At 35.3% G+C, this 25,052-nt stretch overlaps 1 protein-coding gene across 1 annotated transcript in view; it reads right to left on the reverse strand.

Annotated features, from left to right (window-relative positions):
* Window positions 1–25,052, reverse strand: part of SYTL5 (synaptotagmin like 5) — a 258,501-nt gene that overhangs the window by 154,125 nt on the left and 79,324 nt on the right. Inside the window, 2 exon segments of the mRNA XM_036408213.2 lie at window positions 3,783–3,891; window positions 4,792–4,907. Of these exon segments, the coding sequence (XP_036264106.1) occupies window positions 3,783–3,891; window positions 4,792–4,907 (225 nt within the window).

Here is a 25,052-nt window from a genome sequence, read left to right on the forward strand (position 1 = left end):
GAAAATTACATTTTTTTGTTGTTGTTGTTGAGAATAGCACTTAATATAATCTTAACCTATGCTGCTCTGAGACCCACCTTGCACATGTCCTCACCTCTGAATTTCTACTTAAGGTGACTCTTCTACCTTAATCACTCTCCCTCTTCTTGCTATCTTGGACCCCAATTAACTTTCAAAGTCCTCATCAAGTCCCACTTACAATTTGATGTCTTTCCTGATAGCCCCTGTGTCCTCCTGACAATGATTACCTATGCCACTTATTTAACATTTACTAGTTATTTACTGCCTTGTGTGACATCTCTTGTAGTTAATACCTTGCCTTGTTTTAGAAAGGCTTTCAGGCAGCTCATATTATCATCTTATAGTTTCCTAAATTTCTTCTATATAATATATTAGCCTGTTAACCGGGGAGTTCCCTTTTTAATTACTCAAAGTACAACGGGCACATACTCTTTCACTAGGACCTATCAGTACATCACGCCCAGTGGACGTAATTTTATATTATTATTTTTTTAATTTATACTTAATTAAAATAAATGAAATATATATATTTTTGTTTGCTTATATATAAAGGAAAATACAAAATTACAAACAAATAGAAAAGAATACCAACAAAAAAATGGAAACATTGAATTAAAAAATTGTAAATTTTACAAACAATTATAAAGATTACAAAAATATATATTTTTTTATTTCTATATACAATAAAAAATATTAAAAAGTTAACAATTACAGAACAATAAACAAAAGCACACAAATAAAATAGAAATATTGAGTTTAAAAAATTGAAATATAGATGTAAAAATTCAAAACTCAACTTCCGTGTGATATATTTTAAAACAATTGTTGATACATAATGCTACCTTACAATCTGGACACCAGTATGTAGATTCTTTCCTAACACCTTTTTTATAGCAAACTCGGCATTTCCTGGATTTAGTTTTTCCTATATCGCTTTTCATTTGTTCTGGAAAATGCCTTTCAACTAAGCGTGATGGTTTAGATGTAGAGCTGCTTGTTGATGTCTTTGGGTGGGTTTTCACTATGTTGTTATCTACCAATTTCTCTACACACTCTATCAAAAAGTGTAATCGATCCAAATGACCTTTATCTTTTTTGTATATAATATATGCATTTAAGCAGCACATATCAATTAATCGTAGAAAATTTTTTTTATAAAATTTTTTTACCCTATTACGGGCAGCCGTGTAGGCCACCATAACTCCATCTCCCAAATCTATGCCGCCCATATTCTTGTTATAATCCAGGACAACATTCGTGTTTTTTTTTTGCCTTCATCCTCTCTTTTCAATCATTGTCTTTTTGTCATTATGAATAGAACTGAGCATCAATACGTCTTTTTTATCTTTCCATTTTAAAACCATATGTTTGTCTTTGATTCTTACTATATGTTCATTTTTCTGTAATTTTTTTGTTTTTATTTCATTGGAGATTCCGACTCTGTTTATCCTCATTGTTCCAACAATGTCTGTATTGTTTTGACACAAGAGTTCAGCCGAATGAATTGACATATAGAAATTATCTAAGTAAATCCTATACCCTTTATTCAGTAAGTCATGTGTTAACTCCAAAACAATTCTTGTTGATTGTTTTTCTTGTGGGTAATAATTTGAACCATAATTTGTGTCTTTGCCTGTGTATAAAATTATATTTTGTAAGTATCCAGATTGGCTTTCACTCAAAATAAACAACTTCATTCCAAATCTAGCTCTTTTTGTAGATATATATTGTTTCCAAGATAAATTCCCTTTCCATAATAAAAGAGATTCATCTACGCATATTTCTCTTTCACATACATAAAAACTTTTAAACTTTTTCTAACAAATTATTGATTATTGGATCAATTTTATATGTTTTCTATTATATAAAGGTGGGAGATATAAAAAAAATATAATTAAATAATATATAATACGAAAATAGGTAGGTAAGTGTAAGTACGTACCCATCACTGCTCACGCAGAACACGTCCACCACTCTCAATAGCGAAATTATACTGATTCCCTCAGTGTCTTAAATTCATGTCGAGACATGTATGGATAACTAATACCTTTGTTGTTCGGAAATATACATCCCGCCCGTTTCAGGGCGCAACATATATTTCAAGGACGTATTCATATGTCCTACCCATATCTGATATTGTTTACGTTTGACGTATTTATACGTCCCGCTCTGTTAACAGGTTAAAATTTTAGATATGTACCTTTTGTCCCCATCTAGATGTTTATATTAATTGAAGACTGAGAACCATAAGATCATAATTCTGAGTTCCAGTGATGCTCAGTCCAATGCTATGACTATTTTTTAAAACAATTCCAGGTGTATATAATTCATTGTGTTGGACAGTTATTATTTTCTCCAAGCTCCAAGCTCAGCACTTTGCTGTAAACTTATGCAGTGATGCCTAAACTGGGATCTGCAAACTACAGCTCCTAGAAGCAAGCACCTGTGAACTCTGAGTTACTTATTCAATTAACTCACTGGTTGTTTTTGATAAGCCAGGCACCATGCTGTAGTGGTTGCGCGCACACACACATACACTCACACACACACACACACACACACACACACACACACACACAACAACAACAACAACAACAACAACAACAACAAAACAAAACAAAAAACACACATACAGAAAACAGGCCCAATACCAATGGAGGTCAAAATTAAATGTGTGTGCGTGGAGTGGAGGCAGTGTCTGTGTCAGAATGCAATGTAAGGAATGATGCACAGGCACAAGGCATTGTAGGAGTCATGTGGAGTGATGAATGCAACATGATAGGAAGAATCAATACATGGGATGTATAGTCACTCTAGGCTATCTTTTCCATTCATATCTAATAATTAATGAAGACATGGTTAGTCATGAGTGTTTTAGTTAGAGGAGATTTAGGTTTCATTCCTACTTGCAGTTCAAAATTCTAAAAAATAAAAAATAAAAAAAATTTTCTGTAGAGTCAGAAGTCTCAAACACTGGCAGTTTCTCACATTGATTTCTGCTGAGAAAATGATGCAATGCTACCTGGAAAGTATCACAAAGTGATATGGTGCATATTAGAACTCTCACTACCTCAGCCACAAAACTAATCAACAGCTGCCTGAGAAGTGAAAACTGAAAAATGCTGTGAATCAGCAGTTTGACTTTTGGTCCTTATAGCCATCATTTTATACTCCACTTTTCTCCCTTGGTGGAACTCTTTTGTTCCCAATTTTCCAGGGCCTCCATGAATCTTATTTCCCGATATGTCTCCTATTCCTATTCTCAGCACCTGACACATATATTTACTTTGTGAATTGTTTCTGAGGTGGCCAAATGTGATTTTTCTCCTTAAGGAAACTTGTATTTTAAACAGGGGATATAATGTTTTCTGTACAATTAATATTTTATTTGGATATTTCACACAGCAGCACTCAGAATAGGGGGAAGAATGTTGACATTCTACAACAAAGTCAGTCATCACTTCTTTATATGCAGGATTGGCCCTGAACTTGAAATGTACCTATAAGAGATGGGAACCACTTGGTACAAGTCTGGATATGTCAAATGCAAGAAAAACTCTTAGATGTTTAGATCAGGGGGGACTTGTATTCATCTAAGGCTAAAAGCAATTAAAACTGAATTTCCTTTGGAGAATCTAACCTTGGTTGAGTCTCTGAACTTCTCTGGGTTACTGAAGTGACACAAGACTTCAAATACTGAAGAGTCTTTATTTCAGAGGTGTCTGGAATAAAGGTAAAAATTCCTGTGGAAAGGCTCTTACCCTTTTCTCTTAGACTCATCATGGTTGGCCTTCTGCTCAGGAGAAGGTGATGTGTTTGACTTTTCTGCATCCTGGTGGTTTTTCTCTTGGCTTTGTATTTCTTTAGCTCCTCATTAAAAATAATCAGAAGACAAATTTATTAATACATACAAAATGGCTAGAGAGGAGAACAATTTTCTATTCTTCATTGACTTCCCTATATTAGAACAAGGCTAAATCTATAATAATTGATATTTTCAGCCCTTCCTGCCAGACTTCAAAACAAAGGCATTAGTCACCAGTATCTTCTATGAATAGGCCAGAAGATACCTTTACTAAACCACACATAAGGAATATGCTCCTAAACACAAGTTTTATCCAGTATTTAACAATTAAATTATAGTTTGAATGCACAGAATAGCATTCTCAGGGTGGGCTGTTATTCACATTTGGTGACAGTATAATTCTTAATTGATTGAAACTGCTCTGTGCCTTTCAGACTATGGAACATCTCTAACATGACTGCTAAATTCCATTAAATCCCACCCTTGAATTTCTAAATGCTCCCCTCAATCGGGGGAGGGGACACAATGTACAATATTATATTTTGGTTGAGAACCACTTGATTAAAAACAGTAACATATAAAAGAAATCTGGAAAACATTTTGTTGAAAAGTCAAGAATTGCTTTCACAATGTGACAATGTAAATTATTTAATTCAAGTGTTTTGTGTTACTTCCTTTAAGATTTAGTAAAATATTGTAAGTTAATTTAGTTAAAAACTGTCTATGATGAAGATAAATACCCCCTTTAATAATCTGTGTATCAGCTATATAGAAAATCATTGTGTATTTTTTCTACTGATTTCTTTTTCCCTTGTATGAATTGCAAATTTAGATTTCATCTTTTAAAATGACCTAAGAGATTCAGAAATTCAACTGTGGTCATTTGCTACATAATAGAGGGAAGTTATTTAGCCTGCAAAATTAAGATTAAAACAATTTTTAAACCAAATAATTTCTTTAATTACCTGGATTTCTTCTTAAGATGGACTGTCGGACAACATCAGTGCCCAGAACATTAACTTGCTTGAAACGTTTTGCCTTTTCTTCAAAAAACCATTCACCAGTCACAATCGTAAGCTGCCTGCACAGGGCAAAAAGGAGGAACATTGAAATTCAGTTATTTAACTAAATATGTATCTCTCAAAAATCCTGAATTAAATAAAAATAGGCAGTTATTTATAGAGTTCATCTCAATCTCTGCAGTATTCTATGGTGGTTACTATGGCCAGTATTAGTTGAATATATACTATGTACCAGGTAGTGGGTAATTGATTTTCATATTTAATATATTTTTATCCACATAAAAACTCTACAGCCGAAACCAGTTGGAGCGTCGGCCTGCAGACTGAAAGGTCCCGGGTTCGATTCCAGTCAAGGGCATGTACCTTGGTTGTGGGCACATCCCCAGTAGGGGATGTGCAAGAGGCAGCTGATCAATGATTCTCTCTCATCGATGTTTCTAACTCCCTATCCCTCTCTCTTCCTCCCTGTAAAAAATCAATAAAATATATATTTTTAAAAACAAACTCTATATAAACATTATTATACCCATTTTACAGATGAGGAAACTCAAACAGATCAATAAAATGACATCACATAGGTGGTAAGTAGGAGAGTTTGGATCCCATCCTAAAGTGTCTGGCTTAAGGTTCAAATTCTTAGCCACTGAATAAGTAGGTAAACAATTTTCAGTGAAAACAGTGTGGGACACATGAAAGTTTTGAATTAAAAAGGGGGCCATGATAAAACTGTTTAAGAATAATAACTTACTACAATATGATGATGGGGTTAAAGTAAAGAGAGAATGGGAAAAAGAGACAGATTGGCCATGGCAATAGTCCAGGAGAGATATGACAAGACCCATGCTAGGGCAATGACAAGACTAATAGAGAGGAAAGGGAAAAAAATTAAAAATGTAGGTGGTAAAAGGGCTATCCTAAATTTCACAATCATATCTCTGTGAAGATAAAAAAATAAGGATATTTGAATTATCAAAGGCATCTTTTAAGCCCCACGTGTAATGGTAACACAAACTCTTTAATCCAGTAATACAGGCCTATTACCAGAACATGGCCCATCTTTATCATTGGGAAAATAGTATTCAATAACCACTATCCCAACACTTGTATGGAAGATTATAATTGAAAATTAGGTCAAAAGATAGGATTCAGTCATATAATGGAAATCTTTGAATGTTATGCAAAAGTAAGAATGCCATTCTGGAGGCAATGGGGAAACTGACAGTTTTTTTAAAGTTTAGTTTGGATCATATATCTGAAACACTATATGAAGAAGAGAAAAACCAAAAGCAGACAGGTCAATTAGGATGTTATTTCAATAGATGGCATAGAAAATTATAAAGATGTAAACCAGGGTATCATAGGGGCAAGGGGTGAAAAGAAAGATGTAGACACTTGGGTCACTGAGGATGAGAATCAAAATAGAGATTTCTAGCTCCAGAAGATTATACCCATGTAATTCAGTATCTGATTAAACTTAGAAAACAACAGTTGCATCCTAAATATAAAAATCACTCCAGAAAAATATGCCAAATTATTGCCAAAACATTTACCCTGAAATCCTATTTCTGAACATATGAAACAAATGTAAGTTATAAATAATTCCTCTACTGAGGAAAAAATAAACATGCTCTCCTCAGAGCAAATTATTCATTTAAAAGAAAGACCAGAGCATGCACATCTCAGATTTATTCCAAAATTGCTAGATCACCTGAGGAGAAGAAAGGGCTATTGAATTATCTCTAAAACTGTATAAAATATGTGTATAAAATATGTCAAATCTAAGAAGATCTAATCTAGAAACACCAAATGTTTGAATGGGTTAAATTATTTCTGAATATATCCCAAGTGCTCTATGGACTTATATATCATTATTTATGTTAAAAATCTAGGTGATAATTGTGCTACTCTAAATTCAAAAACTATTTCTTCAAGGGTCCCATCCCTTAGTTATTAAGCCAAATGCTAATCTAGCTACTGCTATGATTAAACTTTGTTGACGGAATTAAAATTTCTAATCAGCTCAATCTAAAATAGGGAGATTGTTCTAGATTATCTGTATGGGGCCAAAGTAATCACTAAACCTATAAAAACAGGAAGAAGAGGAATTCAGTTGCTGAGAAGAGAGATTTCAAATATGAACAAGATTTAATGTGCTGAGAGGACTCTGAGATATAGAGGTCCACCAGAAGGACCACAGAAGGAGGCTGGCTCTTAGCTAATAGCTAACAAGAAAATAGGAGCCTCATTCCTACAACCACAAAGAATCATATTTTGCTCATTGCAATGAACTTGAAATTGGAATTTACCCAGAGTCTTCTGGTAGGAGTGTAGCCAGCCCATAACCTGATTTCAGTCTTGTGAACCTTGAATAAAGAATTAAACCAAACTCAGACTTCTGAAATATAGAATTGTGAGTTAATTTATTTCCATTATTTTAAGCTGATAAAATGTGCTAGTTTGCAGTGGTAATAATAGAAAACTAATACACTGATAAAAAGAGAAATTATATATATATATTAAATCCTCACCTGGTGACATTTTTCCATTGATTTTTATTTTAATTTTTTCATTTTTTATTAAGGTATTATATGTGTACATATTTTACCAATTCTCCCCCACTCCCATACATGTCCTCCCTCCCCAGAGGTTTGCGTCCATTGGTTATGCTTATATACATGCATACAAGTCCTTCGGTTGAACGCTTATATCCCCCATATCTCCCTCCCCTCCCCACTGTAACTTGACAGTCTGTTGCTTTACAATCTCTGTATCTATCTTTTTGTTCATCAGTTGATAATGTTCTTTATTATCCATAAATGAGTGAGATCTTGTGGTGTTTTTCTTTCATTGACTGGCTTATTTCACTCAGCATAATGTTCTCCAATTCCATTTAGGTTGATGCAAATGATAAGAATTCCTTCTTTTTTATGGCAGCATAGTATTCCATTGTGTAAATGTACCATAGTTTTGATACAATCATCTGCTGATGGGCACCTAGGCTATTTCCAAATCTTAGCTATTATAAATTGTGCTGCTATGAATATAGGGGTGCATATATCTTTTTTATTGATTTTTCTAGTTTCTTAGGATATATTCCAAAGAGTGGGATTACTGAGTCAAATGAGAGTTTCATTTTCAGTTTTTTGAGGGAACTCCATACTGTTCGCCAAGTGGTTGCACCAGTCTGCATGCCCACCAGCAGTGCATGAGGGTTCCTTTTTCTCCACGTCCTCACCAGCACTTGACCTTTGTTGATTTGTTGATGATAGCCGTTCTAACAGGGGTGAGATGGTACTGCATTGTCCTTTTGATTTGCATCTCTTGGATAATTAGTGACTTTGAGCATGTTTTCATGTGCTTCTTGGCCTTCCTTCTGTCTTCTTTTGAAAATATTCTAATTAGGTCCATTGCCCATTTTTTAATTGGATCATCTATCTTCCTTTTATAAGGTATAAATTGCCTGTAGATGTTGGAGATTAAGCCTTTATCAGTGATAACATTTGCAAATATGTTCTCCCATACAGTGGGCTTTCTTGTTGTTTTGTTGATGGTTTCTTTTGCTGTAAAAAAGCTTTTTATTTTGATGTAGTCCCATTTGTTTGTTTTCTCTTTAGCTTCCATTGCAGTATCAGTGAAAAGTTCTTTCGGCATATGTCTGAGATTTTGCTGCCTGTGGATGCCTCTAGTATTTTTATGGTTTCCTGTCTTAAGTTTAAGTCCTGTATCCATTTTGAGTTTATTTTTGTGTATGGTATAAGTTGGTGATCTAGTTGCATTCTTTTGCAGATATCTGTGCAATTTTAAAAACACCATTTATTAAAAAGATTGTCTTGACTCCTGTGTATGTTCATGCCTCCTTTGTCAAATATTAATTGATCATAGTGATTTGAGTTGATATCTGGATTCTCTATTCTATTCCATTGATCTGTATGTCTGTCCTTGTGCCAGTACCAGGCTGTTTTGAGAACAGTGGCTTTGTAATACAGCTTGAAATTTAGTATTGATATCCCTCCTACTTTATTCGTCTTTCTCAGCATTGCTGTGCCTATTTGGGGACTTTTATTGTTCCAGATGAATTTTTGGAGAGTTCTTTCCAGGTGAAATATGCCTTGGTATTTTAATGGGGAGTGCATTGAACTTATAAATTGCTTTGGGAAATAAGGATATTTTAATGATGTTGATTCTACCAATCCACAAACATGGTATCTTTTTTCATCTGTTTACATCTTCCTCTATCTCTTTTTTCAGTGTCATGTAATTTTCTGCATATAGGTCTTTTATCTTCTTAGTTAAGTTTATTCCTAGGTATCTAAATTTTTTTTGGTGTGATGATAAATAGGATTGATTATTTAGTCTCTCTTTCTGTAAGTTCACTATTGGTGTATAGCAGTATTTCCCAAACTTCTCTCATGATGAGAATCACCTGTGGAGTTTTTAAAATACAGATTCCTGAATCCCAACTAAGAAGGGGTAAACTAGAATTTTTGGGAACATATAGGTAAAATTGTTACAATTTTAACAAATCCACCAGGTGCTTCTCATCATGAGAGAAGTTTGGGAAACACTGGTGTATAGAAAGGCCATAGATTTCTTGGTGTTAATTTTGTATCCTGCTACATTGCCGAATTCATTTATTAAGTCTATTAGTTTTTTTATGGAGTGTTCTGTTTTTTTTTATGTACAATTATCATGTCATCTACAAATATGGACAACATTACTTATTTTCAAATTTTGATGCCTTTTATTTCTTCTTCTTGCCTAATTGCAATGGCTAGTACAACCAGTATTATGTCAAACAGGAGTGGTGAGAGTGGGCAACCCTATCTTGATCCTGTTCTTAGAGGGAATGGTTTTAGTTTTTGCCCATTGAGTATTATGTTTGCTGTGGGTTTATAATATGTAACTTCTATTATGTTGAGGTATGATCCTTGTACTCCCAGCTTGTTGAGAGTTTTTATCAGGAAAGGGCATTGGATTTTATTAAATGTTTTTTTCTGCATCAATTATAATGACTATATGATTTTTATCTTTCTATTTGTTTATATGATATATCACGTTTTTTGATTTGCAGATATTGTACCATCCTTCCATTCCTGAGATAAATCCTACTTGGTCATGGTGTATGATCTTTCTGATGTACTGCTGGAGCCGATTTGCTAGAATTTTGTTGAGGATTTTGGCATCTATGTTCATGAGGGATATTGGCCTATAATAATACCCTTTTATTGTGCTGTCTTTATCTGCTTTTGGTATCAGGGTGATGTTGGCTTCATAGAAGGAGTTTGGAGTTTGGAGGCTTCCTTCCCCTTGAATTTTTTGGAATAGTCTGAGGAGTACAGGCTTTAGTTCTTCCTTGAATGCGTGGTAAATTTCTCCTCTGAAGCCGTCTGGCACTGGGCTTTTGTTTGCTGGAAGCTTTTTTATGACTGCTTCAATTTCTTCCATAGTTACTAGTTTATTGAGCTGTTTAGATTCTTTTTGATTGCGTTTTGGAAGGCTATATTTTTCTAGAAATATGTCCATTTCCTCCATGTTGTCCAGTTTGTTGGAATAGATTTGTTCATAGAATTTTGTAACAATATTTTGTATTTCGACAGGATCTGTTGTTATTTTGCCTCTTTCCTTTCTGATTTTGGTTATTTGGGTCCTCTCACTTTGTTTCTTGGTGAGCATGGCTAGAGGTACATCAATTTTATTTATCCTTTCAAAGAACCAGCTCTTGGTTTTGTTGATCTTTTGTATTGTATCTTTGGTCTCTATGTCGTTTTCTCCATTCTGATTCTTATTATTTCCTTCCCTCTACTTACACTAGGCTTTTCTTATTGCTCTTTTTCTAACTCTGATTGGAGGGTTAGGTAATTTATTACCTTTTTTTTTTTTTTTTTTTTTTTTGTAGTAGGCTTGTAGAGCTATTAACATCCCTCTCAATACTGCTTTTTTTCTGTGTCCCGTGGATTTTGGATTGTTGTGTTTTCATTGTCATTGGTTGCCAGGATGTTTTTTTATTTATTTCTTCCTTGATCTCTCTGGTAACCCAGTCATTGTTTAATAGCATCCTGTTTAGTCTCCATGTGTTTGACTTCTTTGGATTATTTTTATTGTAGTTGATTTCCAGTTTTATGCCACTATGATCTGAGAAGATGCCTGATATGATTTCTATCTTCTTGAATTTGAAGAGACTTTGCCTATGTCCCAACATGTGGTCTATCTTTGAAAATGACCCATGTGCATTTGAGAAGAATGTATATTCTGTGGTTTGGGGTGAAATGTTCTGAAGATATCAATTAATTCCATCTGGTGTAGTGAGTCATTTAGGATTGATGTTTCCTTGCTGATTTTTTGTTTAGATGATTTGTCCAAAGGTGATAGTGGGGTATTAAAATCTCCTACTATGATTGTGTTGCTATTAATTTCTCCCTTAATGTCCTCCAGCAGTTTTTTTTAAAATGTATTTGGGTGCTCCTGTATTGGGTGTATATATGTTTACCAGAGTTATTTCTTCTTGTTGGATTGATCCCTTTAGTATTATGAAGTGGCCTTCATTATCTCTTATTATGTCCTTCACTTTGATATCTAATTTGGCAGATATAAGTATTGCTATCCCAGCTTTTTTTTTTTTTTTCAATTCCATTCGCCTGGAAAACCTTTTTCCATTCCTTCATCCTCAGTCTGTGTGTTTCTCTTTTTCTTAAATGGGTTTTTTGTAGACAGCAGATATATGGGTGTTATTTTCTTATCCAATCCATTACCCCATGTGTTTTGATTGGGGCATTTAATCCATTTACATTATTGATAGGATGAGTTTACATTGAGAAATCAGTTGCTAGTCTGATGGGGGTTCCTTTGTATGTAACTTTCTGTCTCTCTCTGGCTGCTTTTAAGATTCATACTTTGTTGTTGATATTTGCCAATTTAATTATAATGTTCCGTGGCGTTGGTCTTTTGGGATTCATTTTGCTTGGGACTCTGTGAGCTTCTTGGATTTGTGTGGACTTCTTCTTCTCTCTATCAGGAAAATTTTCTGTTGTCATTTCTTGAAACAGGTTTTCCGTGCCTTCCTCAGTTGCCTTTTCTTCTGGAACCCCTATTATGCGAATATTATTTTGTTTTGAATTGTCCCAAAGTTCCCTTAGGCTCTCCTCTTGCCTTTTAATTATTTTTTTCTAGAAGCTGCTCTACTTGGGTATTTTTTTTCCATCTGTCTTCTAGCTCACTGATGCAGTCCTCTGCTTCTTCTAGTCTACTCTTGATGCTTTCTATTGAGTTCTTTACAGTAGTGATGTAATTTTTTCATTTCTTATTTTCTGGTGATGCCTGCTTTTCTTTCATATGTGGGCTGTTTGTTTGTCTCCCCATGGTCTCTCTTTTCAGGATGTCTGGTTATGTAGTTCTCTCTCTCCTGCATTGATTTAAATGCACAAAATACAACACAACCAGGTACAACACACAAGGCACTGAACATAAATGTATTTGCGATATTAATAACCTCCAATAAAGGTGACCATTAGAGAAAGGCAAATTAGGGGATAGGAGAGAAGGAAGAGTAAAAAGAAAGAAAAAAAAGAGTTTCAAAATGAAATTGAGGAGAAGGAGAATAAAAAGAGAGACAGAGAAACTAGAATGATACTAAGAGAAAAACAAGAACAAGCTATATATATGGGGAGGAAACTCCAATAGAACAAGAAGACATAAGCTAGCATTATACACAAATGACATCATACTGTACACAGAAAACCCTAAAGACTCCATCGAAAAATTATTAGACTCAAGAAATGAATTTGGTAATGTAGCAGGATACAAAATTGAAGCCAAGAAATCTGTGGAATTTTTGTGCACCAATAGTGAACTTACAGAAATAGAAATTTAAAAAAAAAACTATCCCATTTACTAATGCACCAAAAAAATTAAAATACCTTAGAATAAACTTAATTTAAGAGGAGGTAAAAGACCTATACACAGAAAACTACAGGACACTGAAAACAGAGATAGAGGAAGACGTAAACAGATGGAAGAACATACAATGCTCCTGGATTGGCAAAATCAACATAATTAAAATGCCCTTACTACTCAAAAGAATCTATAGATTCAATGCATTCCCCATTAAAATACCAAAGGTATATTTTACAGACCTAGAATGAATTTTCTAAATATTCATCTGGAATAAAAAAAGACCCTCAATAGCTACAGCAATCCTGAGAAAGAACAAGATAGGAGGGACCTCAGTACTAGAGATCAAGCTGTATTACAAAGCCACTTTTCTCAAAACTGCCTGGTACTGGAACAAGAACAGACATAGAGACCAATGGAATAAAACAGAGAGACCAGAAATTAACCCAAACCACTATGCTCAATTAATATTTGACAAAGGAGGCAAGAGCATACAATGGAGTCAAAATAGTCTCTTTAATAAATGGTGTTGGAAAAATTGGACAGATACATGCAAAAAAATAAAACTAAATGATCAACTTACAACATTCATAAAATTAAACAAAAAATGGATAAAGGATTTAAATGTAAGATAGGAAACCATAAAAATATTAGAGGAATCCACAGGCAGCAAAGTCTCAGACATATGCCAAAACAATATCTTCACTGATATAGCTCCTAGGGCAATGGAAACTAAAGATGAAATAAACAAATGGGACTAAATCAAAACAAAAAGCTTCTGCATGGCAAAAATCCATCAACAAAACATGAAAGCCCACTGCATGGGAAAACATATTTGCCAATATTATCACAAATAAGAGTTTAATTCTAATATTTACAGAGAATTCATAGTACTTGACAAAAGGAAGATAAACAACCCAATCAAAAAATGGGTAATGGACCCAAATAGATACTTTTGGACAGAGGACATAGAGAAGGCCCAAGAGATATATGAAAACATGCTCAAAGTCACTAATCATCTGAGGGATGAAAATCAAAATGACAATGAGGTACCACCTCACACCTATCAGAATGGCTATCATTAACAAATCAATAAATGAAAGTCTCATTTGACCCAGAGATCCCAATTTTAGGAATATGTTTGAAGAAACTAGAAACACCAATTAGAAAGGATATATGCACCCCTATGTTCATAGCAGCACAATTTACAACAGCTAAGATTTGGAAACTGCCTAAGTGCCCAGATGAGTAGATTAAAAAATTGTGGTACATCTACACAATGGAATACTATGCTGTTGTAAAAAGGAAGGAATTCTTACCTTTTTCAACAGCATAGATGGAACTGGAGAGCATTATGCTAAGCAAAATAAGCCAGTCAGAGAAAGATAAGTTTCATAGTATCTCAATCATTTGTGGAATATAACGAACAACATAAACTGATAAATAAAAACAGATCCAGAGACAGAGAAGCATTGATCAGACCACCAAATCTCAGAGGGAAATTAGGGTAGTGTGGGGGTAAGGGAAGGAGATTAACCAAAGGACTTGTATGCATGCATATAATCCTAACTAATGGATATAGACACCAGGGGGTGTGAGGGCATGAGTGTGGGTGTGGGGGAGCAATGGGGGGATAAGGACACATATGTAATACCTTAATCAATAAAGAAAAAATTATGAAAGTAAACTATATAAAAGGGGGAAAAGTAATCATTGATCAGCAGCCTCCTGTACACCCCACAGTGGGGACCTAGTCCACAACCTGGCATATGCCCTGACCAAAAATCGAACCATGACCTCCTAGTTCATATGTGGATACTCAACCACTGTCATGCTGGCTTGGCTTGAAAGGTATTCTTTAAGAAGAGGAAGAAGAAAAGAGAAGAAATAGAAGAAGAAGAAATTTAAGAAAGAGGAGAAAGAGGAAGAGGAGAAAGAGGAGGAGGAGGAGGAGGAAGAGGAGGAGGAGGAGGAGAAGAAAAAGAAGGTATTAAATACATATATATCACAGTTGAATCTAAAAATCAAAATAAGTAAACAAGGAACCTAATGAACAAAATAAACTGATAAATGAAATAAAGCAATTGATATGAAAATGTGGAATAGACTGATGAATCTCAGATGGAAGAGAGAAGGGGATTGAGAAAAGATTAACCAAAGAACTTATATGCAAGTATGCATGACCTATGAACACACACAATAGGGTGAAGAAGGCCTGTGGCGGGGTGGGAACTGGATGGATGGGGGTGATGGGGGGAAAACAGGAACATCTGTAATACTCCAAATAAAATTTGAAAAAAAAAGAGACTCTCGCAAGATCATAGAGCAGCATGAGATGTCTTCACATGGCATGACTATAAGGTCAGTTCATGAATACCATGTCAAAAGTGTTTAATCTTTTGGTTCCCTGTCACATAACTTTCATATTTGAGGTCTTTCTGAGTTCACCTGGGGTGCTAATTAGGAAAAATAATCATTATGACTGTGTTTTGACAGGCAATTACAACAGCTAACATAATAATGTGCAATTTTTTTTATAATTTTATTGATTATGGTATCACATAATTGTCCTCATCCCCCCATTCCCATCCCAAACCCCTCTCCACATATGCCCCCACCACTCTGTTGTCCATGGCCACTGGCTAGGCCCATATGCATGCACACAAGTCCTTGGTTGATCTCTCCCCCTCACCCCCACCCTCTCCTACTTTCCCTCTGTGGTTTGACAGTCTGATCACTGCTTCTCTTTCTCTGGGTCTGTTTTTGTTCATCAGTTTATGTTATTCATTATTTCCTCTAGATGTGTGAAATCATGTGATCCAATAAATACCCTTATAAGAACTGAAACTGAGACAAGCCATAATGGTTATGCTGAGAGGCAAATGAATCAGTCTGTAGTGAGTTCCTTTCTGGGCCAACAGTTCTTTCGAGTCCCAATTTTAATGTCAAAGAATTCCTTATGTGTACATGTCAAAATCATGTGCAATTTTTTGTTTGTTTTTTAAATTTTATTTTATTATTAAAAGTATTACAAATAGTAGTACATGTGTCTCCTTTTTGCCTGATTGACCTTCCCCCATTTCCCAGAACATGCCCTACTCCTTCCAGTGTCTTGAGTCCATTGGTTATGCTTATATGCATGCATACAAGTCCCTCAGTTGATCTCTTACATCCTCCTCTCATTCCTCCCCAGACTTCCTACTGCAGTTTGACAGTCTGTTTTATGCTTCTCTGACTCTGTATTATTTTTGTTCATCAGTTTATAATATTCTTTATTATCCATAAATGAGTGAGATCATGTGGTATTTTGCTTTCATTGACAGGCTTATTTCACTTAGCATAATGCTTTCCATTTCCATACATGCTGTTACAAATGGTAAGAATTCCTTCTTTTTTACCACAGCATAGTGTTCCATTGTGTAGAGGTACCATAGTTTTCTAATCCAGTCATCTGTTTCCAAACCTTAGCTATTATAAATTGTGCAGCTATGAACATAGGGGTGCATATATCCTTCCTGATTGGTGTTTCTGATTTTTTTTGGACATATTCCTAGTAATGGTATTACTGAGTCAAATGGCAGTTCCATTTTTAATTTTTTGAAGAAACTCCATACTGTTTTTCACAGTGGCTGCATCACTCTGCATTCCCATCAGCAGTGCACAAGGGTTCCTTTTTCTCCACATCCTCGCCAGCACTTGCCTTTTGTTGATTTGCTGATAATAGCGATTGTGACAAGTGTGAGTTGGTACCTCATTGTTGTTTTGATTTGCATCTCTCGGATGATTACTGACCTTGAGCAAGTTTTCATATGTCTCTTGGCTTTCTAAATGTACTCTTTCAAAAAGTGGCTATTTAGGTCCTTTGCCCATTTTTTGATTGGGTTGTTTATCTTCTTTTTGTTAAGCTGCATGAGTTCCCTGTAAATGTTAGAGATTAAACCCTTATTAGAGATAACATTGGCAAATATGTTTTCCCATGCTTTCTTGTTGTTTTGTTGATGGTTTCTTTCTGTGCAGAAGCTTTTTATTTTGATGTAGTCACATTTGTTTATTTTCTCCTTGCCCTAGGAACTGTATCATTAAATATATTGCTAATACAAATGTCTGATATTTTGCTGCCTATGGCTTCTTCTAAGGTTTTTATAGTTTCCCATCTTAAGTCTAAGTCCTTTATCCATTTTTAGTTTATTTTTGTATATGGTGTAAGTTGGTGATCTAGTTTCATTTTTTTTGCAAGTACTGGTCCAGTTTATCCAACAGCATTCATTGTAGAGACTGTCTTGACTCCATTGTATGCTCTTGACACTTTTATTAATTGAGCATAATGGCTTGTGTCAATTTCTGAATTCTCTATTCTGTTCCTCTGGTCTATATGCCTGTTATTGTGTCAGTACAGGCACTTTTGAGAAGAATTGCTTTGTAGTATAGCTTGATATCTGATATTGTAATCCCTCAACCATTGTTCTTTCACATGATTGCTACAGATATTTAGGGTTCATTGTTATTATTATTATTATTATTATTATTATTATTTCAAGTGAATTTTTGGAGAATTTGTTCTAGGTCTTTGAATTATATCATTGGTATTTTAATGGGAATTGCATTGAATTTATAGATTGCTTTGGATAGCATGGATGTTTTGCTGATGTTAATTCTACCAATGCATGAACATGGTATATTCTTCCATTTGTTCATGTTTTCCTGTATCTCTTTTTTCAGCATCCTGAAATTTCCTGAATACAAGTCATTTCTCTTCTTGGTTAAGTTTATTAATAGGTATATTAATTTTTTTGCAATAGTAAATGGGATTGATTTTTTAAATTTCTCTTTCTGTGAGTTAATTACTGATGTATAAAAAAGCAATAACTTCTGGGTGTTAATTTTGTATCCTGCTACATTGCTGAATTCATTGTCTAATAGTTTTTTGATGAAGTATTTGGGGTTTTCTATGTACAAAATCATGTCATCTCTGAATAAGAAGAGTTTTACTTCTTTTCCAATTTGGATTCCTTTTATTTCTTCTTGTCTGATCGCAATGGCTAGTACTATGTCGAACAGGAGTGGAGAAAGTGGGCATCCCTGTCTTGTTCCTGTTCTTAGGGGAAATGGTTTTAGTTTTTGCCCACTGAGTATGATATTGACTGTGGGATTGTCATATATGACTTTTATTATGTTGAGGTATGATCCTTCTATTCCCACCTTGCTGAGAGTTTTTATTAAGAAAGGTTATTGGGCCGAAACCGGTTTGGCTCAGTGGTAGAGCGTTGGTCTGCGGACTGAAAGGTCCCGGGTTCGATTCCGGTCAAGGGCATGTACCTTGGTTGCAGGCACATCCCCAGTAGGGGGTGTGCAAGAGGCAGCTGGTCGATGTTTCTCATCGACGTTTCTGGCTCTCTATCTCTCTCCCTTCCTCTCTGTAAAAAAATCAATAAAATATATTTTAAAAAAAGAAAGGGTATTGGATTTTGTCAAATGTTTTTTATGCACCAATGGATATGATTTTATGCTGTTTATCTCTTAGTTTGTTTATATGGTGTATCACATTTTAAATGATTTATTGATTTGCAGATATTGTACCATCCTTGCATCATCAGAATAAACCTCACTTGGTCATGGTTTATTATCTTTTTAATGTAATGCTGAATTCAATGTGCTAGAATTTTGTTGAGGATTTTGGCATCTATGGTCATGAGGGATATTGGCCTGTAATTCTTTCTTTATCTGGTATTGGGATGAGGGTAATGCTGGCTTTGTAGGTATATCTTTGAAGTACTCCTTCCTCTTGAATTTTTTGGAATAGTAGGATAAAAATAGGTTTTAGTTCTTTGAAAGTTTTATAAAACTCCCCTGTGAAGCCATCTGGTCCCAGACTTTGTTTGTTGATTACTGCTTCAATTTCCTCCATAGTTATTGGCCTATTCAGATTTTTTTTATTACTCCTGGTTGAGTTTTGGAAGGTTGTATTTTTCTAGGAATATGTCCATTTCTTCTAGGTTGACCAGTTTGGTGGAATAGAATTGCTCATAGTATTTTTATTTCTATTTTTTATGATTATTCATATTTCTGTGGGGTCTGTTGTTATTTCGCCTCGTTCATTTCTGATTTTACTTATTTGGGTTTTCTCTCTTTGATTCCTGGGGAGCATGGATAGAGGTTCACCAATCTTGTTTAATCTTTCAAAGAACCAGCTCTTGGTTTTATTGATCATTTGTGGGTTGTTTTTTTTTTGTCTCTGTCATTTATTGCTGCTCTGATCTTTATCATTTCCTTCCTTCTGCTCACACTGGACTTTTCTTATTGTTCTCTTTCTAATTCTTCATGTTGCAGAGTTAGATGGTTTATTATCAGTTTTTCTTTTCTTTTCTTTTCTTTTCTTTTTTCTTTCTTTTTTTAAATTATTTTTTGAGGTTGGCCTGTAATGATATGAACTTCCATCTCTGGAGTGTTTTCATTGTGTCCAAAGATTTTGGATTGTTGTGTTTTCATTGTTGATTTTTTCCAGGATTTTTAAAAAATTTATTCTTTGATGTCTTTGGTAATCCACTCATTGTTTATTAGTATGCTATTCAGCCTTCAAGTGTTTTAATTTTTGCAATTATTTTTACTGTTGTTGATTTCTAATTTTATGATATGAGTTCAATCCTCTTGAATTTGGAGACTTTTCCTGTGTCCTAGTATGTGGTTTATCTTTGAAAACATCCTATGTGCACTTGAGAAAAATATATATTCCATAATTTTGGGGTGGAATGTCCTGAAGGTGTCAATTAAGCCCATCTGATCTAGTGAGTCATTTAGGATTGATGTTTATTTGCTAATTTTTTGCCTATAGGATTTATTCAGTGATGTTAATGGGATATTAAAGTCTCCTACTATGATTGTGTTGCTGTCAGTCTTTTTCTTGATATCTTCTAGTGTTTTTTTTTGTTGTTGTTGTTGGTTTGTTTTTGTTTATTTGTTGAAGCATTTAATCTATTTACATTTAATATTTTTATTGATAAGTACTTGTTTGTAGCCATTTCTGTACTTTATGCCTGTGTTCCTTCCTCCCTTTCTATTTCTTCCTTTTACAGTAGGGGTGTCGAACTCAATCAGAGAAGGGGCCAAAATCTAAAATCCTGCCTAAATCTCGTGCCGAATGGTTTACTGAACAGTCATAAACTGTCATTGTCATGGAAACGCAGCGGAGTGCAGTGATGACAGTGCGGTGCGGGCCACATTGCAAGGCCTGGCGGGACAGATTTGGCCCGCAGGCCTTGTGTTTGACACATGTGTTTTACAGTATTCTCTTTCACATTGCTTGCATTGCTGGCTTAGTAGTGATAAACACCCTTAGACTTTTTTATCTGCAAAATTCCTGATTTCCCCTTCAATTTTGATTGATAGTCTGGCTGGATAGTGTATTCTTTGATTCAGACTTTTGCATTGCATCACTTTGTAGCCTTTAAGATTCTCTCTTAGTTGTTAATATTTTTCATTGTAATTATGATGTGTCTTGGTGTGGGTCTTTTGAGATTCCTCTTCTTGGGTTCTTTGTACTTGTGAAGTATTTTTCTTCCCCATATTAGGGAAATTTTCTGTCATTTCTTCAGATAGATTCTGTAAACCTTGCTGCTCTTCTTGTCCTTCTGGCAGGCTTATTATATGTATGTTACTTCATTTTGCATTGTCCCAAAGCTCCCTTAGGCTCTCCTCCAGCTTTTTAAAATTTTCTCCAATTGCTGTTCAGATTGGGCTTGTTTCTGTACCTTATCTTCTAACTCACTAATTTAGTCCTCTGCTTCTTGTAGTCTACTGTTGAAAAATTCCATGGCATATTTGATTGTAGCTATATCACTTTTGTTTTATCCCAGCTTTCTGCATAAGTTGTTGGGTTTTTTCGATCATCTGGTTTATGAACTGTATAACCATTACTCTGAGTTCTTTTTTTGTGTGTGATGTTGCATGCCTCAGTTTCACTTATTTTTTTTTTTTCTTGGAGATTCCTCTTTTTCTTTTCTCTAGGTATTGTTTCTATGTCTTCCCATTCTAACTATCAGCAGAAGGTCCAATCACCTAATTGTGAGGATCTGGGCTGTGTGCTGTGGGAGCTTCGTGTCACCTAAGTGTCAATGAAGAGCTCTTACACCCACATGTGTGGTTTCCATGAGTCTGTGGGAACTCTGCTTGCTCAGGATCAGAGTCACTGGTGCTCAGTGCAGCCTCATGCACCATGCTGAAAAAGTGACCCCCATGTTGCTTGCCAAAAATCTGAGTCCCCTAACATTCACCAGGAGTCAGTGTCCCCCTGTGCCCACACCAAGAATATAGTATGGAGTATGTCGCCTGGTGTGGCCTTGTACTGAGGATTAGGTCCCTGTGTGTATATATACACTGAGTATTGGAGTCACTGGCTCTTAGTGTGTTTATATTTGGAATAAAGAATCCCATGCATGGGTGATGAGAAAGAGTCAAGTAACTGGTGCTCAGTACTGCCTCTCGCATGGAGAATGGGGGTCCCCTGTCTGCTTGGGGGACCAGGTTGCACAGAAGCCCTGTGTCAGAGGGAGGTACACTCTTGCACTGCAGGAGACAGACTTCCATGTGCCCTCATCCAGAATCAATGTCAGGTGGCACAGCCTCCCTGTGTGGGCATGGGTTGTGTTCATGGGAGTGTGAGCTGCAGGAAACAAACTCCCCGTGTCTGTGCACCGAGGTTCAAATTCAGTGCAGCCTTCCTGTGTAGGTGTGGGGTCTGGTTGTGAGAGTGTGAGCTGTAGGAATTAAACTCCCTATGTCTGCATTCCCAGGCTCAAATTCAGTGCAGCCTCCCTGCATGGGCAGGAGGCTTGCTTACATGGAGAGGATCCAGCAGTTCCTATGCAGCTGCAGTGGGCTGGTGGGGAGAGCAATATGCTCTGTGACTCACAGAAATCTGTGGGTGGGCTGCCTGGAGTCTTGATGTCATTGGGCCTGCCACTGTGGTAGCAGGTCTTTTACCCAAGTGACTGAAGGGTCCAGGTTTGTGTCTGAGAACAGATTGGGTGATGCCAAGCCTATGATCCCAGTCTCAAGCATTTTTGTTCTTCAAGATGGCGTGGTTTCTGTGCTGGCAGTGTCCTCCCTGGTGTGTTTGCAGTGGCAGCAGGGTTTTGCCATCGAAGCTCCCTGGAAGACCTGCAGTACCTGACTGCCCCTATCTCTCTCTCTTTCTCTCTCTCTCTCTCTCTCTCTCTCTCTCTCTCTCTCTCTCTCTCACACACACACACACACACACACACACACACACACATCCAGTCACTGCTCTATCATTCCCTCACTCTCTCACACACTCTCCCTCTCTATTTTCTTGCTGGTCACCATCTTTTCTCCTGCTCCTCATGTGGAATTTTATAGGACTCATTAAGACAGCAAAGTTAACAAAATGGTTGAGTCATGGTCCCTTTCATTCTGTCTCAATAGAGTTAGTTTTAAAACTGGACCTACAGCAACCACCTTTTTAGAATCAGAGGGGGTTGGAGAAAATCTAAATGGATTTACAGCCATTGTAACAGCTATCTTCCTTCTATCAGTCCTTGCTCTAATCTTTTCAGTTTCACAGCAATAAAATCTCTGATTTTACCCAATACAAGGTAAATGACAATAAAGGTTGTGCTTCCAACTGATTAAAGAATGAGTTACATTCTGACTCATTTCACCTCTTAGAGTCAGGGTGGAAATTTCACTTTTATGGCCTATTAAACATGGAGGCAGCCCAGTGGTGCTGTGGCATTCTCTCACAACAAAGGGCGTTCACTGACAATAAAATATCATTCATGCTTCCTTTTCAAAACTACTCCATTAATAGCAAACCAGAGACTTCTAATACTGAATAAATAAGTCTCTGAGATCAAACATATTAGTAGCTTGAATATTTAAGAAGTAATGGTCTCTGTTTTCAGTTTTTAAAATGGTGAGGGATTTCTTAAAATCCTTTATTATTTTAAGTATTACATCAGTTTCCCTTTTTTCTCCATAACCCCCAACACCAAGCACTTGTCCTCACACTCCTACTGTCTGTGTCTACTCTTAATGCTTATATGCAAGCATTCAAATCCTTTGGTTGACCTACTACCTCCACCTGCTCCCAAGCTCCCCTATCTTCCTTTTGAGGTTTGATGGTCTGTTTGATGGTTCTATGTCTCTGGATCTATATTTCATCATCACTTCATCTTGTTTGTTATATTTTACAAGTGAGTGAGATCAGGAGATTTTTACCTTTCTCTGACTGGTTTATTTCACTTGAATCAATGCTCTCCAGGTCCATCCATGCTGTTGCAAATGGTAAGAGAGTTCTCTCTTTTTCACAGCAGCATAGTAGTCTTTTACTCTCATCCTCTCCTCCTCCCTGATGTCCTGTCAAATTAGGGATTTTCATATGTGAAATTACATACTCATTTCCAGCTGTCACAGTAGGCTATAACTAAAAGTTGTTGTAATAGAGGTATAAGAATCACACATTAAAAGCTGTTTCTTCCTTAGGACATTTTAATGCATGAAGGCAACTTACTCTAATGCTGAGACAATAATCTAAAAAACTCACTTTCTTCCTTAAACTATGAAAACATGAAGTTAGTTCATTTTTTTATACATCTTTGTATCATTATCCCCTAGTATACTAACAGGTGTAAAAGGGTTGAATAGAGGGCTGATGGATGGATCAGTTGGTTAGGTTTATTGTTGGGTTTATTAAGCTATTGTTTCACCATAAAAAATAAGTACACATGATTTCAGTATTTTATGTTAGTATATTAATATGTCTTAATTGAAGGCATAGAACTTTTAATTTAATGTTATTTATTTTTACATCCTCCAGTCAACAACTAGTCTTTTAGTTTTGTATTCCTATGATAGCTGGAAATTTACTCTTTTCATAGGACAAATGTACTTGGCATGGCTCATAGCTATTATTTTTTAACTCCATGATCTTAACAGTGAAAAACCACACTTGTTCCATAACTTGTTTAAGCCTGAAATGTTTTAAGTAAATGTTGCCATCCGTTAATTTGTTCATTAATTAACTTATTCTTATTCATCCATCCATCTAATAATTTAATAAATATTCATTGAGTACCCACCATATGCATTAATTTTGCTATAGAATTATGCCAGTAAACATTATAGACAAAACTTATATTTTAATGGAGAAAGAAAGATAAAACAAGATAAGTAAGCAAATAAGTATTAAGGGGAAAAAACACATGAAGTGGTTATAAAGGGGATGGCAAGAGGTTTACAGTTATGAGTATATAAAACACAGAGTTTATTTTTATATTATTATTATATTATTTATTTGTATTATAACTGTAAATATAACTTTTTCCACCTCTATATTAATTTGGGTAGGCTACTTTTATTACAACCAGCCTCCAAATTCCATTTACTTAACACATTAATAGTTTATTTCTTAATATAAACTAATATGGATCTGATAAGATTTAGGGGAAAATTTGTGTGAATTAGGCTTGAAGTTACCATCCATATTGACTAGCAGATGAGTTGATGGCAAAATTTTCAATTAATGGTGTGTGAATACAAAAGCCCCTTGTGTATTGTATAAAAGTATGCTTCAATAATTCCAAGTGGCATTTACAAGTTAAAGACAAAATTATCCTCCCCATACAAACGCTTGAGGCAACTACTGATTGGCTGAAGGGCTCTTGAGTCATAGTTTCAGTTACTGCTCTCTGAGCCAATGAGAGTCCAGGTTGTAGATAAAAGGGTCAATGAAATAAATAATGGAAATCATTAAATACTAGGGATCAAATAAAACAATATTGTATAAGAATTGGAAAAAAGGTCAGAAATTCCTTATAAGTCTTCAGATTCTGTAATTGGAAGGTCAGTTATTTATTAAATTTCCTTCTCCATTACCCTGAAATAGGAAACTTCATCTTGGCAGAATCTGGTAGGAAAAGAGCTAGGTTCAGAAACAAATGAAGAAACTTACATGCCAATTTTACTAAAAAAAACATTCTAACTTCAGCATTCATATCTCCACTATGTAAAAAATATAAAACCAATTTCTTCTAATTCCTAATAGGCATATTTTAAGACCTTGGAAAATTATTCCCTAGGAGTAACTTTAAACAGGAACTGTGAGTATCCAATTTTAAAATCAGCTTAATTCTTGATTTGATTAAGGTAATATTAAGTATCTATTGGCCCTATCCTAATTCCCCAATTAGAAGAAAAGCATATGTTCTCAATTATACATATTATTACACAAAATATCACTATGCTTTATAATTTTTCAATTGTACAATTTTTGAACTTGTTTACTAATAAAAAATTATCAGGTT

This window comes from Pipistrellus kuhlii, unplaced genomic scaffold, assembly GCF_014108245.1.
Source record: "Pipistrellus kuhlii isolate mPipKuh1 unplaced genomic scaffold, mPipKuh1.p scaffold_m20_p_38, whole genome shotgun sequence".
Taxonomy (NCBI): Eukaryota; Metazoa; Chordata; class Mammalia; order Chiroptera; family Vespertilionidae; genus Pipistrellus; species Pipistrellus kuhlii.